General features: G+C 38.5%; 1 protein-coding gene across 1 annotated transcript; it reads left to right on the top strand.

Annotated features, from left to right (window-relative positions):
- The first annotated feature begins 10699 nt into the window (after positions 1–10699).
- LOC139953779 (thyroid transcription factor 1-associated protein 26-like) lies at positions 10700–14363 on the top strand. Its single transcript, XM_071953347.1, has 4 exons — positions 10700–10942; positions 11996–12164; positions 13118–13280; positions 13518–14363. The coding sequence occupies exons 1-4, from the start codon at positions 10858–10860 to the stop codon at positions 13680–13682; spliced, it is 582 nt and encodes a 193-aa protein (XP_071809448.1). The 5' UTR covers positions 10700–10857; the 3' UTR covers positions 13683–14363.
- Positions 14364–19608: the final 5245 nt, after the last annotated feature.

Raw genomic sequence — 19608 nt, 5'->3', positions numbered from 1 at the left:
CTCTCGTACTAAACTTAGTGCTATGGTGATTTTGAAAGCGAGACTAGAGGTCAGGGAGTGGAACCGACACACCCCCGAGATGTAAGGCATTTAATGCATGATACACACGGCACGTGGTGAACATTGGAGAAAAAAAATATATTCATTGAAAAAAAAGCCCGGACTTATAAAAACCTTCAGCTATACTTTTGATTCATTCTGGAACTAAAAATGCTAGAGAAACAGAATTTGTACCTAAATCATCCTGGCATTTCCCTGCATACGAATTTCAAAGTTTTAGGGCGGCTTCCAGAGTTCTTGATACCGAAAATGACAAGTAGGCAGCTATGCTCCGAAACGAACTCAACAAGCCTCACTACGGGATTTTTGTGCACAAAGAAAAACAAAAGTTCGACGGATAAATTTGACCCCAAATCATTACTCAATCTTGACAAGTTTAGCACCACTGGAATGACAATTTTAAGGGCTTTCCTCTCGTACTAAACTTAGTGCTATGGTGATTTTCAAAGCGAGACTAGAGGTCAGGGAGTGGAAGCGACACACCCCCGAGATGTAAGGCATTTAATGCATGATACACACGGCACGTGGTGAACATTGGAGAAAAAAAACTATATTCACTGAAAAAAAAGCCCGGACTTATAAAAACCTTCAGCTATACTTTTAATTAATTCTGGAACTAAAAATGCTAGAGAAACAGAATTTGTACCTAAATCATCCTGGCATATCCCTGCATACGAATTTCAAAGTTTTAGGGCGGCTTCCAGAGTTCTTGATACCGAAAATGACAAGTATGCTGCTATGCTCCGAAACAAACTCAACAAGCCTCACTACGGGATTTTTGTGCACAAAGAAAATCAAAAGTTTGACGGATAAATTTGACCCCAAATCATTACTCAATCTTAACAAGTTTAGCACCAGTGGAATGATAACTTCAATGGCTTTCCTCTCGTACTAAACTTAGTGCCATTGGGATTCTCAAAGCGAGGCTAGAGGTCAGGGAGTGGAACCGACACACCCCCGAGATGTAAGGCATTTAATGCATGATACACACGGCACGTGGTGAACATTGGAGAAAAAAAATATATTCAATGAAAAAAAAGCCCGGACTTATAAAAACCTTCAGCTATACTTTTAATTAATTCTGGAACTAAAAATGCTAGAGAAACAGAATTTGTACCTAAATCATCCTGGCATATCCCTGCATACGAATTTCAAAGTTTTAGGGCGGCTTCCAGAGTTCTTGATACCTAAAATGACAAGTAGGCAGCTAAGCTCCGAAACGAACTCAACAAGCCTCACTACGGGATTTTTGTGCACAAAGAAAAACAAAAGTTCGACGGATCAATTTGACCCCAAATCATTACTCAATCTTGACAACTTTAGCACCACTGGAATGACAATTTTAAGGGCTTTCCTCTCGTACTAAACTTAGTGCTATGGTGATTTTGAAAGCGAGACTAGAGGTCAGGGAGTGGAACCGACACACCCCCGAGATGTAAGGCATTTAATGCATGATACACACGGCACGTGGTGAACATTGGAGAAAAAAAATATATTCATTGAAAAAAAAGCCCGGACTTATAAAAACCTTCAGCTATACTTTTGATTCATTCTGGAACTAAAAATGCTAGAGAAACAGAATTTGTACCTAAATCATCCTGGCATTTCCCTGCATACGAATTTCAAAGTTTTAGGGCGGCTTCCAGAGTTCTTGATACCGAAAATGACAAGTAGGCAGCTATGCTCCGAAACGAACTCAACAAGCCTCACTACGGGATTTTTGTGCACAAAGAAAAACAAAAGTTCGACGGATAAATTTGACCCCAAATCATTACTCAATCTTGACAAGTTTAGCACCACTGGAATGACAATTTTAAGGGCTTTCCTCTCGTACTAAACTTAGTGCTATGGTGATTTTCAAAGCGAGACTAGAGGTCAGGGAGTGGAAGCGACACACCCCCGAGATGTAAGGCATTTAATGCATGATACACACGGCACGTGGTGAACATTGGAGAAAAAAAATATATTCACTGAAAAAAAAGCCCGGACTTATAAAAACCTTCAGCTATACTTTTAATTAATTCTGGAACTAAAAATGCTAGAGAAACAGAATTTGTACCTAAATCATCCTGGCATATCCCTGCATACGAATTTCAAAGTTTTAGGGCGGCTTCCAGAGTTCTTGATACCGAAAATGACAAATATGCTGCTATGCTCCGAAACAAACTCAACAAGCCTCACTACGGGATTTTTGTGCACAAAGAAAATCAAAAGTTTGACGGATAAATTTGACCCCAAATCATTACTCAATCTTAACAAGTTTAGCACCAGTGGAATGATAACTTCAATGGCTTTCCTCTCGTACTAAACTTAGTGCCATTGGGATTCTCAAAGCGAGGCTAGAGGTCAGGGAGTGGAACCGACACACCCCCGAGATGTAAGGCATTTAATGCATGATACACACGGCACGTGGTGAACATTGGAGAAAAAAAATATATTCACTGAAAAAAAAGCCCGGACTTATAAAAACCTTCAGCTATACTTTTAATTAATTCTGGAACTAAAAATGCTAGAGAAACAGAATTTGTACCTAAATCATCCTGGCATATCCTGCATACGAATTTCAAAGTTTTAGGGCGGCTTCCAGAGTTCTTGATACCGAAAATTACAAGTATGCTGCTATGCTCCGAAACAAACTCAACTAGCCTCACTACGGGATTTTTGTGCACAAAGAAAATCAAAAGTTTGACGGATAAATTTGACCCCAAATCATTACTCAATCTTAACAAGTTTAGCACCAGTGGAATGAAAAATTCAATGGCTTTCCTCTCGTACTAAGCTTAGTGCCATTGGGATTCTCAAAGCGAGGCTAGAGGTCAGGGAGTGGAACCGACACACCCCCGAGTTGTAAGGCATTTAATGCATGATACACACGGCACGTGGTGAACATTGGAGAAAAAAAATATATTCAATGAAAAAAAAGCCCGGACTTATAAGAACCTTCAGCTATACTTTTGATTCTTTCTGGAACTAAAAATGCTAGAGAAACAAAATTTGTACCTAAATCATCCTGGCATATCCCTGCATACGAATTTCAAAGTTTTAGGGCGGCTTCCAGAGTTCTTGATACCTAAAATGACAAGTAGGCAGCTAAGCTCCGAAACGAACTCAACAAGCCTCACTACGGGATTTTTGTGCACAAAGAAAAACAAAAGTTCGACGGATCAATTTGACCCCAAATCATTACTCAATCTTGACAAGTTTAGCACCACTGGAATGACAATTTTAAGGGCTTTCCTCTCGTACTAAACTTAGTGCTATGGTGATTTTGAAAGCGAGACTAGAGGTCAGGGAGTGGAACCGACACACCCCCGAGATGTAAGGCATTTAATGCATGATACACACGGCACGTGGTGAACATTGGAGAAAAAAAATATATTCATTGAAAAAAAAGCCCGGACTTATAAAAACCTTCAGCTATACTTTTGATTCATTCTGGAACTAAAAATGCTAGAGAAACAGAATTTGTACCTAAATCATCCTGGCATTTCCCTGCATACGAATTTCAAAGTTTTAGGGCGGCTTCCAGAGTTCTTGATACCGAAAATGACAAGTAGGCAGCTATGCTCCGAAACGAACTCAACAAGCCTCACTGCGGGATTTTTGTGCACAAAGAAAAACAAAAGTTCGACGGATAAATTTGACCCCAAATCATTACTCAATCTTGACAAGTTTAGCACCACTGGAATGACAATTTTAAGGGCTTTCCTCTCGTACTAAACTTAGTGCTATGGTGATTTTCAAAGCGAGACTAGAGGTCAGGGAGTGGAAGCGACACACCCCCGAGATGTAAGGCATTTAATGCATGATACACACGGCACGTGGTGAACACTGGAGAAAAAAAATATATTCACTGAAAAAAAAGCCCGGACTTATAAAAACCTTCAGCTATACTTTTAATTAATTCTGGAACTAAAAATGCTAGAGAAACAGAATTTGTACCTAAATCATCCTGGCATATCCCTGCATACGAATTTCAAAGTTTTAGGGCGGCTTCCAGAGTTCTTGATACCGAAAATGACAAGTATGCTGCTATGCTCCGAAACAAACTCAACAAGCCTCACTACGGGATTTTTGTGCACAAAGAAAATCAAAAGTTTGACGGATAAATTTGACCCCAAATCATTACTCAATCTTAACAAGTTTAGCACCAGTGGAATGATAACTTCAATGGCTTTCCTCTCGTACTAAACTTAGTGCCATTGGGATTCTCAAAGCGAGGCTAGAGGTCAGGGAGTGGAACCGACACACCCCCGAGATGTAAGGCATTTAATGCATGATACACACGGCACGTGGTGAACATTGGAGAAGAAAAATATATTCACTGAAAAAAAAGCCCGGACTTATAAAAACCTTCAGCTATACTTTTAATTAATCCTGGAACTAAAAATGCTAGAGAAACAGAATTTGTACCTAAATCATCCTGGCATATCCCTGCATACGAATTTCAAAGTTTTAGGGCGGCTTCCAGAGTTCTTGATACCGAAAATGACAAGTATGCTGCTATGCTCCGAAACAAACTCAACAAGCCTCACTACGGGATTTTTGTGCACAAAGAAAATCAAAAGTTTGACGGATAAATTTGACCCCAAATCATTACTCAATCTTAACAAGTTTAGCACCAGTGGAATGAAAACTTCAATGGCTTTCCTCTCGTACTAAACTTAGTGCCATTGGGATTCTCAAAGCGAGGCTAGAGGTCAGGGAGTGGAACCGACACACCCCCGAGATGTAAGGCATTTAATGCATGATACACACGGCACGTGGTGAACTTTGGAGAAAAAAAATATATTCACTGAAAAAAAAGCCCGGACTTATAAAAACCTTCAGCTATACTTTTAATTAATTCTGGAACTAAAAATGCTAGAGAAACAGAATTTGTACCTAAATCATCCTGGCATATCCCTGCATACGAATTTCAAAGTTTTAGGGCGGCTTCCAGAGTTCTTGATACCGAAAATGACAAGTGGGCAGCTATGCCCCGAAACGAACTCAACAAGCCTCACTACGGGATTTTTGTGCACAAAGAAAATCAAAAGTTCGACGGATAAATTTGACCCCAAATCATTACTCAATCCTTACAAGTTTAGCACCAATGGAATGAAAATTTTAAGGCCTTTCCTCTCGTACTAAACTTATTGCAATTGATATTCTTAAAGCGAAGCTAGAGGTCAGGGGGTGTAACCGACACACACCCGAGATGCAAGGCATTTAATGCATGATACACACGGCACGTGGTGAACATTGGAGAAAAAAATATATTCATTGAAAAAAAAGCCCGGACTTATAAAAACCTTCAGCTATACTTTTGATTCATTCTGGAACTAAAAATGCTAGAGAAACAGAATTTGTACCTAAATCATCCTGGCATATCCCTGCATACGAATTTCAAAGTTTTAGGGCGGCTTCCAGAGTTCTTGATACCGAAAATGACAAGTATGCAGCTATGCTCCGAAACGAACTCAACAAGCCTCACTACGGGATTTTTGTGCACAAAGAAAAACAAAAGTTCGACGGATAAATTTGACCCCAAATCATTACTCATTCTTAACAAGTTTAGCACCACTTGAATGACAGTTTCAAGGGCTTTCCTCTCGTATTACACTTAGTGCTATGGTGATTTTCAAAGCGAGGCTAGAGGTCAGGGAGTGGAACCGACACACCCCCGAGATGTAAGGCATTTAAAGCATGATACACACGGCACGTGATGAACATTGGAGAAAAAAAATATATTCATTGAACAAAAAGACCGGACTTATGAAAACCTTCAGCTATACTTTTGATTCATTCTGGAACTAAAAATGCTAGAGAAACAGAATTTGTACCTAAATCATCCTGGCATATCCCTGCATACGAATTTCAAAGTTTTAGGGCGGCTTCCAGAGTTCTTGATACCGAAAATGACAAGTATGCAGCTATGCTCCGAAACGAACTCAACAAGCCTCACTACGGGATTTTTGTGCACAAAGAAAATCAAAAGTTTGACGGATAAATTTGACCCCAAATCATTACTCAATCTTAACAAGTTTAGCACCACTGGAATGACAATTTCAAGGGCTTTCCTCTCGTACTAAACTTAGTGCTATGGTGATTTTCAAAACGAAGATAGAGGTCAGGGAATGTAACCGACACACCCCCGAGATGTAAGCCATTTTAATGCATGATACACACGGCACGTGGTGAGCATTGGAAAAAAAAATATATAATCAATGAAAAAAAGCCTGGACTTATAAATACCTTCAGCTATACTTTTGATTCATTCTGGAACTAAAAATGCTAGAGAAACAGAATTTGTACCTTAATCATCCTGGCATATCCCTGCATACGAATTACAAATTTTTAGGGCGGCTTCCAGAGTTATTGATGCCGAAAACGACAAGTAGGCAGCTGTGCTCCGAAACGAACTCAACAAGCCTCACTACGGGATTTTTGTGCACAAAGAAAATCAAAAGTTCGACGGAAAAATGTGATGCAAAATCATCACTCAAACTTAACAAGTTTAGCACCACTGGAATGACAATTTCAAGGGCTTTCCTCTCGTACTAAACTTAGTGCTCTGGTGATTTTCAAAGCGAGGCTAGAGGTCAGGGAGTGGAACCGACACACCCCCGATATGTAAGGCAATTAATGCATGATACACACGGCACGTGGTGAACATTGGAGAAAAAAAATATATTTATTGAACAAAAAGCCTGGACTTATAAAAACCTTCAGCTATACTTTTGATTAATTCTGGAACTAAAAATGCTAGAAAAACAAAAATTTTACCTAAATCATCCTGGCATGTCCCTGCATACGAATTTCACAGTACTAGGGCGGCTTCCAGAGGTCTTGATGCCGAAAATGACAAGTAGGCAGCTGTGCTCCGAAACAAACTCAACAAGCCTCACTGCGGGATTTCTGTGCACAAAGAAAATCAAAAGTTCGAAGGATAAATTTGACCCCAAATCATTACTCAATCTTAACAAGTTTAGCACCACTGGAATGACAATTTCAAGGGCTTTGCTCTCGTACTAAACTTAGTGCTATGGTGATTTTTAAAGCGAGACTAGAGGTCAGGGAGTGGAACCGACACACCCCCGAGATGTAAGGCATTTAATGCATGATACACACGGCACGTGGTGAACATTGGAGAAAAAAATATATTCAATGAAAAAAAGCCCGGACTTATAAAAACCTTCAGCTATACTTTTGATTCATTCTGGAACTAAAAATGCTAGAGAAACGGAATTTGTACCTAAATCATCCTGGCATATCCCTGCATACGAATTTCAAAGTTTTAGGGCGGCTTCCAGAGTTCTTGATACCGAAAATGACAAGTATGCAGCTATGCTCCAAAACAAACTCAACAAGCCTCACTACGGGATTTTTGTGTACAAAGAAAATGAAAAGTTCGACGTACAATTTTGACCCCAAATCATTACTCAATCTTAACAAGTTTAGCACCACTGGAAAGACAATTTCACGGGCTTTCCTCTCGTACTAAACTTAGTGCTATGGTGATTTTCAAAACGAAGCTAGAGGTCAGGGAATGTAACCGACACACCCCCGAGATGTAAGGCAATTAATGCATGATACACACGGCATGTGATGAACATTGGAGAAAAAAAACCTATTCAATAAAAAAAAGCCCGGACTTATAAAAACCTTCAGCTATACTTTTGATTCATTCTGGAACTAAAAATGCTAGAGAAACAGAATTTGTACCTAAATCATCCTGGCATATCCCTGCATACGAATTTCAAAGTTTTAGGGCGGCTTCCCGAGTTCTTGATGCCGAAAATGACAAGTATGCAGCTATACTCCGAAACGAACTCAAAAAGCCTCACTACGGGATTTTTGTGCACAAAGAAAAACAAAAGTTCGACGGATAAATTTGACCCCAAATCATTACTCAATCTTAACAAGTTTAGCACCACTGGAATGACAATTTCAAGGGCTTTCCTCTCGTACTAAACTTACTGCTATGGAGATTTTCAAAGCGAGGCTAGAGGTCAGGGAGTGGAACCGACACACCCCCGATATGTAAGGCAATTAATGCATGATACACACGGCACGTGGTGAACATTGGCGAAAAAAATATATTCATTGAAAAAAAAGCCCGGACTTATAAAAACCTTCAGCTATACTTTTGATTCATTCTGGAACTAAAAATGCTAGAGAAACAGAATTTGTACCTAAATCATCCTGGCATATCCCTGCATACGAATTTCAAAGTTCTAGGGCGGCTTCCAGAGTTCTTGATGCCGAAAATGACAAGTATGCAGCTATGCTCCGAAACGAACTCAACAAGCCTCACTACGGGATTTTTGTGCACAAAGAAAATCAAACGTTCGACGGATAAATTTAACCCCAAATCATTACTCAATCTTAACAAGTTTAGCACCAGTGGAATGAAAATTTCACGGGCTTTCCTCTCGTACTAAACTTAGTGCTATGGTGATTTTCAAAACGAAGCTAGAGGTCAGGGAATGTAACCGACACACCCCCGAGATGTAAGGCAATTAATGCATGTTACACACGGCACGTGATGAACATTGGAGAAAAAAAACATATTCAATGAAAAAAAGCCCGGACTTATAAAAACCTTCAGCTATACTTTTGATTCATTCTGGATTAAAAATGCTAGAGAAACAGAATTTGTACCTAAATCATCCTGGCATATCCCTGCATACGAATTTCAAAGTTTTAGGGCGGCTTCCAGAAGTCTTGATACCGAAAATGACAAGTAGGCAGCTATGCTCCGAAACGAACTCAACAAGCCTAACTACGGGATTTTTGTGCACAAAGAAAAACAAACGTTCGACGGATAAATTTGACCCCAAATCATTACTCAATCTTGACAAGTTTAGCACCACTGGAATGACAATTTCAAGGGCTTTCCTCTCGTACTAAACTTAGTGCTATGGTGATTTTCAAAGCGAGACTAGAGGTCAGGGAGTGGAACCGACACACCCCCGAGATGTAAGCCATTTTAATGCATGATACACACGGCACGTGGTGAACATTGGAGAAAAAAAATATATTCAATGAAAAAAAAGCCCGGACTTATAAAAACCTTCAGCTATACTTTTGATTCATTCTGGAACTAAAAATGCTAGAGAAACATAATTTGTACCTAAATCATCCTGGCATATCCATGCATACGAATTTCACAGTTTTAGGGCGGCTTCCAGAGTTCTTGATGCCGAAAATGACAAGTAGGCAGCTATGCTCCGAAACGAACTCAACAAGCCTCACTACGGGATTTTTGTGCACAAAGAAAAACAAAAGTTCGACGGATAAATTTGACCCCAAATCATTACTCAATCTTAATAAGTTTAGCACCACTGGAATGACAATTTCAAGGGCTTTCCTCTCGTACTAAACTTAGTGCTATGGTGATTTTCAAAGCGAGGCTAGAGGTCAGGGAGTGGAACCGACACACCCCCGAAATGTAAGGCATTTAATGCATGATACACACGGCACGTGGTGAACATTGGAGAAAAAAAAAAATATTCATTGAAAAAAAAGCCCGGACTTATTAAAACCTTTAGCTATACTTTTGATTCTTTCTGGAACTAAAAATGCTAGAGAAACAGAATTTGTACCTAAATCATCCTGGCATATCCCTGCATACGAATTTCAAAGTTTTAGGGCGGCTTCCAGAGTTCTTGATACCGAAAAGGACAAGTAGGCAGCTGTGCTCCGAAACGAACTCAAAAAGCCTCACTACGGGATTTTTGTGCACAAAGACAGTCAAAAGTTTGACGGATAAATTTGACCCCAAATCATTACTCAATCTTAACAAGTTTAGCACCACTGGAATGACAATTTCAAGGGCTTTCCTCTCGTACTAAACTTACTGCTATGGAGATTTTCAAAGCGAGGCTAGAGGTCAGGGAGTGGAACCGACACACCCCCGCGATGTAAGGCATTTAATGCATGATACACACGGCACGAGGTGAACATTGGAGAGAAACAAATATATTCATTGAAAAAAAGCCTGGACTCATATTCCTTCGAGGACGAGCGTGGGGTAATTGTGTGCCCACGTTCGTCCTGGAAAACAAATAAAATACGCAACATCGGGGTCGACCCAGGGAAGCTAAAACGAACGCAACCTTAATTTGCACTAGGTACGTCACAATGCTAACTTAAAACGAGGCGATGGGCGCAGCCACTGCTAGTGATCGGGAACGTGCGCCCATAGCCTAATTTTGGGTAAGATTTATGGCGTCATGGGATGAGTAAGTATTAAGAGAGGCGTATTGCGGATGTGACAGGAGTGTACTGTTGCGAATAAAAACAGGGGCCCAGTCTAACTGATAGCTATGGGTGCGTTCGCAGCTTCCCTGGGTCGACCCCGGTGTGTTGCGTTTTTTTTTTTCCAGGACGAATGTGGGTAATTATCTGCACACGTTCGTCCTGGGAAAAAATACGCCAAACCCCGGGGTCGACCGGGGGAAGCTAAACGAACGCACCCTATTGTATCAAATTGATCACAGCAGACAGGCAGTAGACCACGTACAAAGCTTTACGCGCTCGCCCGAGTATGCGGAAGGTTAATGAGCAGCGCCCTCCGACGGTCGCCCTCCTTTAGGATTAAGCGATTAATGTCTTGTTCCTGGTATCGTTGTTGTAGATTTCCCGACCAGAATGTAAAAGTCTGCAGACTATTTAGAAGGAGATAGAGTCTGCTGCACGGTGACTATTGATAATGATGTTGACGATTAACTTCGTTTCCATGGGTGAATGATTTCTTGTAAAACACAAACAGTTATCAATTGTATGTTTTGATTTATTTAAATTTATAAAATGGAGGCCAGAAAGAAAGCAACATATGGAGGTTATAAATCGAACAAAAAACATGAGAATCATGTGATTGGAAACACACGTGAAGGTGAGTCCGCCCCGCCGGCCACGAACTCAGACCGAGTCAGACTGAGTAGTGAGTCAAGTCAAGTGAGCACTGACCATGACAGTGACACTAGTGACATCCCTAGTGACAGTGACACTGACTCACTGAGTGACATCCCTAGTGACAGTGACACTGACTCACTGAGTGACTGATACTGTTTGTTACAATTACATGTACAAGGATAGTAGTAGCTCTCTATTATAACTTAAGTAACTGAGTGATAATGACTATTTAGTTCAGTTTGTGCAAGTATTAATAATATTGGTAAGTATTAGTATACACATATCCAAATTGACTGGCAATGACTCATGAGGTAACTAGTGTACGTCTATTCCCGAGCCGAGGGACTTTGTTGAGTGACCAGAACTTCCGAAGAGCGACCTATTTCCCGAGGCCCCTCTTCTGGATCTGGTCACTCGCATGCCTGAGAGGGAATAGAGGTACACTAGTTAATACCGAATTATTATACCAGTCAATATGTGTTTTATAACAGAGCTCGAAGTTTTGTAGTTGCTGTTCACGGTTCAAGTCAAGAGAGGGCGCTGTAACCGGGCACTATTTTCAAAGAGTAGTGCCCGCTAGTTCCCACAAAACACGCACGCGCGATTAATAGACTATTAGTTCATCCCACGTGACCGTGTTTCAGCTGACCAGAATACAGAACGAGCAAGAGGTGTGTTTTAATTAGATTTAGGTTGACATTTCTCACGACAAAACCAAGTCATGCTTTTTTTCTGCAGAACTTCAGAAGGGTAGCCTACCTTTTTTGTATTTAAGAACAACCTTTTTTCTAACTATTTTTTTTTAAGGGGAGGGGGCATGGTGGCCCTTGATGATCTTATTCTCAATCAAGTATTGTTTGAACCTTTGCATGATCATGATGGTGTCGATAAATAGGAAGAAAATGTCTAAATATTATGTCAACCACACTCAACTATTTCTTGTATTGCATTTTTAGTATTCAATGTTCCGACTTCTTTAAATTGTTCCATGTTTGCCACTTTGTAATGTATTTCGTTTTTGATTGAATCACAGGGCAAGGTTATGCAGATAAAAGGAAACGTAAAATTGTGAGCTGTTATAAAAAACTGATGCGTAAAACAAGACTGAGTGAAGCACATGTTGATAATGAACACCCATCGAAGCAACCTTCCATGAACCAAACAGAGGAGAAAGATAAAGAGAAAACAACCCATTACAGAAAGTGAGTACGGCTTTTGTCTTGAGTTAGTTTTACTTTAATGTGTGACAATACATTTTTTTTCTTCTATTATTTTGTATATGGTGCTGTCAGCGACAGAGTTTGGGTTCAAATCCCAGTCATGACGCTTGTGTCCTTGAGCAAGGCATCCAATCATAACTGCCTTGTACAAAGTTGGGAAGGTAGTAGTGCATTCTGCTCTACCAGCCAGGCTCCTAGTGGATGATACCAAAGCCTTCATCATTACAGACTGTGAAGGGGGTTACCCTGTTTCAGCCCCAGGAGTAGGTGGCAACATGCCCCTGGTGGCAGTAGCCCTCTCCTAGTGCATTCTGCTCTACCAGCCAGCCTCCATAGTGTTAGCCAGAGGGGTGTCTGGGTGTCTTTTGGACACCCTGTTTTTAATTTGGACACCCTGTTTCATCTGTCATTTACATGTAAATTTATTGTAGGTGAACAATTTGGACACCCAGTTTTAAAATTTCCAGCAAATTTGGACACCCTTTTACCAAATCCTGGCTAAAACCTTGCCAGCCTCCTAGTGGATGATACCCATGCCTACATCCTTACGGGCTGTGACAGAAGTAACCCTGTTTCAGCTCCATTATTTGTGTTGTGCCCCCAGCACAGTTGATTTGGGTTGGTAGCCCAAATCAGTTTTTAAAAGTGAAGCCTAATTAGCACTCACCTTATGTGCCTGTTGGGAATAATATTATAATAAAAGAAAAGAAAAAAAAATGAGCATCAGGACCAGAGTTTCATCTTTGAAAGGGCAAGGTTAGTTTCATTTTGCAAAGGGCACTTCCATTATAAAAAATCTAAAAGTCTATGGGACAACAAGGCCAAGACCGGGGGCATCGCAGGCCATGGCCTGATGGCCTCCATATGGCCTCCATGTAATTCCAGGCCTGAAGCATTCTGATTGATATTGTGTCTGTTTTGTTTTATGTTTCAAGAAGCGAACAGAGAAGGAACACACAAAGCGTTTATAACAAAGACAAGATGCAGAGAGGAGGACGCAGGAAACAAAGTGAAGAAATAAAGAAAGGATTCAATCGCTACAGTGATACAGAGAGAATACGACAGAAACAAGTTCAAGAACATCATAAACAATTACAAGTAAGCTCAAACTGTTTAGGCAAAGGTTTCGCCAATCTACAATCTAAAAAAGACGTCTGGGTACTGCACGTCGGCAAACGATGCATTATCACACGGTGCCGTTTCTAGTCAAACTAAGACAAATCATGCGATACACTCTAAACCAATGAAAAGGCAGAATATTAATTGTATGGGGTGTTAGAAATGTGAATATTCTTTTGTCAATATATTTTATTTATTTTATTTTTTTTTTTTCAGGAGAAGGCTGCAAGACGGAAATCGCGGGAGGAAGCTTTAAAGAAACATAGAGAGAAAAAGGAAGCAACGCACAAGAAGTTGAGTAAACGGACAGCGAGAGGCCAGCCTGTTATCAAATATCAAATGGAATACTTATTACAAAAGATACAATCACAAAGTCAATGATACCAAAATACTAGATACCTATGGGCCTATTTTCTAAATACCAATATTTCACTGCAGGCCTATAGCTTATTTATTGGGTCATATTCTGGCATCATAGGGACCTACTGCATCTTAAAGCATAAAATCACAACCCAAAGATTGTCCAAATTTAGATTTCAGTTTCGGGCCTATTCAAATATAAATATTACCCAAAATAGAGCTTATTTATTGGTTGAAGTTATATCAAAGGCATCAGCAGGCCTATTATGTGTCATTTTAGAGCAAGAAACAGCATCTCAAAAATTTATCAAAATTTTGATTAAACTGAACATTTTACACAGAATATAACTTGCGAACCACAGAAAATATTTACTTAGCAGAAATTTGATAGAACAACTTGTAACCGGTTTTCAGTAGAAAAGTGATAATCAAATTCTACGCAAAAAGAATGTGATCAAATAATGATTAACTGTGAAATATGTTTGTTGTGGATGTATTTTTCGAGTATTGTTTATAATGATACATTTGCCTATTATTTTTGATTGGTCTTTTCTGTAGACTTGGAACTGGATCGGAACATACAGAGACCCAATTAAAACCACATCAGTAATTTACAAGTTTCAATAATATGGAGGTTGATAATAGTTTATTTTAATTATTTCAAAAAAATGATAAATAAAAGTCATAAAATCTGCCTCAGAATCCATCCAATTGAAGTGTTTATTAATTTTGTGTGGTTTTGAACTTGTTTTTGTTTCAACTTGTAATAATTCTTGTTACTATGTAGAAAAATGCAATGGGTCTTGCACTTTGAATCAAAATTCATTCAAAATCATTTACAAAAATTGTTTGTATTTTTATGTTGTCATCATGAATTTGAAAGAATAGGACATTGGTAAACCCTTGCATTTTATCTCGAAATTCATCCAAAAAATAAATAGTTTGGTTTTCTTTCATAAAGCACAATCGCAGTATTAAAGGCTTGAGATAACACTGTCTAAGTGGTTGTTTTTAATAACTAAGGCATCTCAAAAGTTGAATCCAGCTATTATTTTAATATATAACTCTTGAAGTTTGAAAATTCTGACACAAAAATGAAAACATTCCGGTGCAGTGTCACCCTTTTTAATGAGGGTCACATGATCGACTTATCCCAACCTATTACCCTACCCCATCTTAGACACCTTTAAGATAAATGAATGCAAATGGTTAACCCTTTTTGAGGGGAGAATGGTCATCAAAATTCATCGAAAATTATACTTCACTCGAGACATAAGCCTTCAAAATATATTGAATGTTTGAAAACAAAAATTTAGAGTTAAAAAAAAACACTTAAAACTTGCACAATATGGGCGTACAACTTTTTCTTTTTTAATTGTGTCCTACAAACTCAACGCTGCGGGCGCTGTCTTCAATTTATGTCAATATTATTGTCCAACGCTTCGACCACACAACACTGGTAATTGCTGTTCTCAACATGTGCATTAAATAAACCTGTGAAAATAATTTGAGCTCAACCGGTCGTCGAAGTTGCGAGGTAATAATAAAAGAATTAAAACCCTTGAAACACGAAGTTTTGTGCTTTCAGATGCTTCATTTCGAGACCTCAAATTCTAAATCTGAGGTCACGAAATCAAATTTTGTGGAAATTCTTTATCGAAAACTACGTTCCTTCAGAGGGAACCTCTCCCCACTAATCGTTTACCAACAAAGATTTTATGCCAATAATTATTTTGAGTAATTACCAATAGTGTCCACTGCCTTTAAATAACTTCCCATTAATATTACGGCATCCATTTTACTTCTGCTGAAGAATTTATTGGTTGTATATTTTGTAAATAAAATGTTTTTAATACACATTTATTTCAGTCAATAAGTTTATATATTGGCCTATGTATCGGTTACAAAAACTATCTCAATGCAGTGGTTTGTGGCCAACCTGTTTTTCTCCACAGCCTCCATTATACCTATTTTGAAAACATCTTACCTTTGGTCTTGTATTCTTTAAATGCCCGTAATTAGTTGCATCATGCGAATTGCTCTCTAATCCTACGCGTTTCCCTGCATCCTGCATTATAATGCATTACGAGTGCCACTTTTACGGTCCGGTTATCCATCCTTTTATAAAACATCTTCTGTCCTCATACTCGGTTTATAGTGCCTGCCCATACTACAACCACAATCTTTGGTTCATAGCCACCTTGGCCCTAGAGCTGCTAAGTACAAAACTTTTGCTTAGCATACATTTTTTCCCTTGCTAACAGGAGTTCCAACCAAATTTCCACGTGGTTTTCAGGCGTGTGGTTTCAACTTTGACCTCATTCATTTCACATAGACATACGCTGTCAAATTCTATTGCGGACTTGACAGTAGTGACTATATTTTGGGCATCTACACGTTTATCATTAATGATTATCATTGTATCAAATGCAATTACTCGATCTAGCGGCAGGTCAGACTGCATTGAGCTGCTATATTATATTATAAGCACAAATTTTGGTGCTTAGCAGCTCTATGAAACTGGGCCATGTCCTTGCGGATAAGACAGGCGCCCGACGGGGTGCTGTCTTCATTTTCGTGTAAATTATTTCTTTCACTTTTAATGTGTGAGTTTCATTGATAAATATTGTTAATAATTATTGTAAAATATATTTGTTTTATTTGATGTATTTTTCGGGTTAACCTGATGACCTATCTCCAAGCTTTTAGTAAAAAGAACAACAAACTAACAAAGTTTGGTCATTAATTTTAGGAGAACTTATTATTACAGTTTGTTTATTACAATTTGTTATTTTTCCTAATATTTTGATCGGTAATTTTCTGTAGGAACTGGATCTGTAACAGCTAGACAGATACCAAAATAAAATCACAACGGTATTATAGCAATTTCAATTGAGGTGTACTTTAAAATATTTACCGAAAATAAAAGTTAAAAGTTATGCCTCAAAATCCATCCAATTGTAGTGTTCATTTGATCGGTGTGACTTGGTATTTTTATCATTTCGTATGCCCCATTTATCAATGGTCTCAGCAACTTAGCTTAACTAAGACAAATTCACTCCTAAGCCTTGCATTTTGAATCGGTATCTACCAAAATTAAATTACAAAAATGCTATTTTGTCATCATGAATTTGAAAGGGGGCACAAGGGTTTAAAGTGGCCGAAAACTAGTTTTCTATAGATCCTAAATAATTGCCTCCTAAATAATTGCCTCGAGTTCACTCTAGCTAAAAATCGTTACTTTCCCCCAGGGTTCATTATTGTTTTTCTTTCTTTCCCTTTTTTTTGGGGGGGGGGGGGAGGGGGGGGCATGGATGTTTCCCAAAAATATTTGTTAAACCCCGTTTCAAAGACCACAAGGAATATTATTTTAAAGGGTGATTTTTATTAAGATTCAATAATATGTTTTAGAGATCCAAACTTTCATTGATTAAAAAGGGCATTCAATTTTTCTCAGAAAGTCATAGGTTTTTGTTTTAGTTTTCCAGCTGTTTTAATTCACTGCATCGAATTACTTTCAAAGTCTTTAAACAATTTCCCCACTCGGATTCATGTTGTATGGATAACACGTAGCCCTTTTTAAGGGGAGGGGTGATTAAAGTTCATCAAGAATCCTTTAAAATTACTTTTAGTTTCTTTAAACAAAAATTTGAGTCATTAAAACACTTTAAAATTCACAATAATATTATGGGCGAACAACTTTTTTTCTTTTGCCAACCACAAACTGAATTATTTGTTCAACGCTGGGGGCGCTGTCTTTAATTAGTGGTCAACATTTTGTCCAACTCTGATGGTGCTGTCTTAGGAACACGTTGCCTCGTATCGGTCGAGTTGGCCTTTGAAAAGCGTTTGTAACTATTTGTTATAAAATTCATACTCTCTTAATGTAAACGAGTGAAAAAGCACTCTTTGAAGAGCCATGAATGACAACTCTTTCTCGAGTGGTCTTCCACTCTTTTAGATTGAAGTTTGCATCTTCTTGAGTGATTTTTCACTCTGTCTTGAGTGAAACCTCTCTAAAAGAGTGAAATAACCACCACTCTTTTTGAAGAGCCATATAAGGGACAGCTCGAAATGCAAAGAGTGGTGTTTTTCACTCTTTTACATTAAAAGAGTATGGTTATAAAGATGTTGTAAAAGTAGAATACAATGATCTACAAAAAATATATACCTCAAAATTTTACCTCGACGACTTACACGGTCGACATGGCCGACCGTGTTAGTTCGCAAAGTTAAAGGAAAACCACGCAGTTTCGAGGCAACCTTGTGTGGATCATTGTATTCTACTTTTACAACATCTTTATAACCAAAATGCATTTTATAGACCAACTCGTCCGATCCAAGGCAACGTGTGTTCCTTTAATTTTCGTGACATTAGCCTATTATTATTCTTTCACTCTAAAAGTGTGAGTTTTCATTGATTAAATGACTATTAATTGTGAATTCATTTCACCTGCGGCACATTAACTTTTGAAGCTAGAAGTCCAAACTGAAACACACCAAAAATTAGCCTTGCGCCGACGAATGCGGATAGTGTACGGGGGCATCGTGTCGTGCGATGAAGATACACACATTTTTATACAGCGGCGGTCTTCGGAGTGAATAATTCGACTGCCTTGAGCAAGGCTATCTAGAAATCAGAATTTTGTGAGGGAAAGGGTAAACCAAATAGTTTTACCCGCCGGCTCCCCCGCCTTCCCCACTCTCCAAAAAAAATCGACTTACTTCAAAAGTAAATTTAAATAATTTCCCACTCGGTAACCCTTTCTGGAGACTGGAGAGGGTGGTCAAAATTCATACGAAAATCATACATTTTTGTATCTTTCTTACCAGTTCTGTAGTGTTCCTTTATTCTGTCGCATCCGATCCGTCACAAGCTGCTCTCCTTGAATAATTCCCTTCCTATGTCGAGTTTCTGTTTAGAGGCAATCTTGATATTGTCCAACACGATTTCGATTTGGCGGCAGAGTAAAAACTGCTCGATATTACCAGCTTTTGATTAACTCATGTGCGTTATCTGATTCATCTTTCGCCCGAGTTTCGTTGCAAAATGTTCTCAAACTTCTAGTCAATATTCTGTTGGAACTTTTGAAAAAGAATTTCCACTTGTGTCTTGTATTTGAATGTCATACCGTTTTACTTCACTTGTGTAAAAAAAAAATGAACGGCTCAGTGGTGAACAAATCTGGCCTGAATAATTCTTTGCTACAGCACACTTGAGTAAACAAGAATGGATCAAACCAATGGAATGTGCGCGAAAATGCACTGGGATTTTTAACAACCGCCCAACCAACATACCAAGCAATGACGAAAGCGTATTGATTTATTTATTAAGTACATCTGGGTTGTTGATAATCGTGAATTAAAAGATTTGTTTTTACAATGTTTAGTAGTTTCTAAAAAAGTTCCTAGCTTATAGGTTATGTAGGTAACCGTCTACAGAACTTTGGATTTGTTTAAACGAATATTTTAATTCACACTGCTTTATATAGTTGTCCTCCCAAAAAGAACAACACAAAATAATAATAATATCCAGGGTAAAAGACATTTTGTCGTTATTTTTTGACAAAAATGTTGAGTATAGGGAATGATAAAACCCACAATAACGGCTTGAACTACACGAATGTCGGCGTATTTCAGTACAAAATTAGTCACCTTTTAATCAGCATTGTTTGAACAATCAAAACATTTTGTATTGGTTTTACTTGCCGTTTTTTTTATGGCACTGCAATTTTTTATTTTTGTGTTATGAGTTTTTACTCTTTTTATAAGCAAGGTCTGGGAGGGCACATTTTTTTTTATAAACTTTTTTTTATAAACTTTATTTCACTTTTTCCTTTCGGAGGACGGCCTCCTTGTTAACATAATAACTATATTGTCCGAAGAATTAAAACAAATAAACAAATAAATAACAGACAAATAAATGAAAAACTCCAGATACATCTAA

The sequence above is a fragment of the Asterias amurensis genome, chromosome 22 (genome assembly GCF_032118995.1).
Source record: "Asterias amurensis chromosome 22, ASM3211899v1".
NCBI classification, from domain to species: Eukaryota; Metazoa; Echinodermata; class Asteroidea; order Forcipulatida; family Asteriidae; genus Asterias; species Asterias amurensis.
This window is presented reverse-complemented; position numbering and strand designations above follow the sequence as displayed.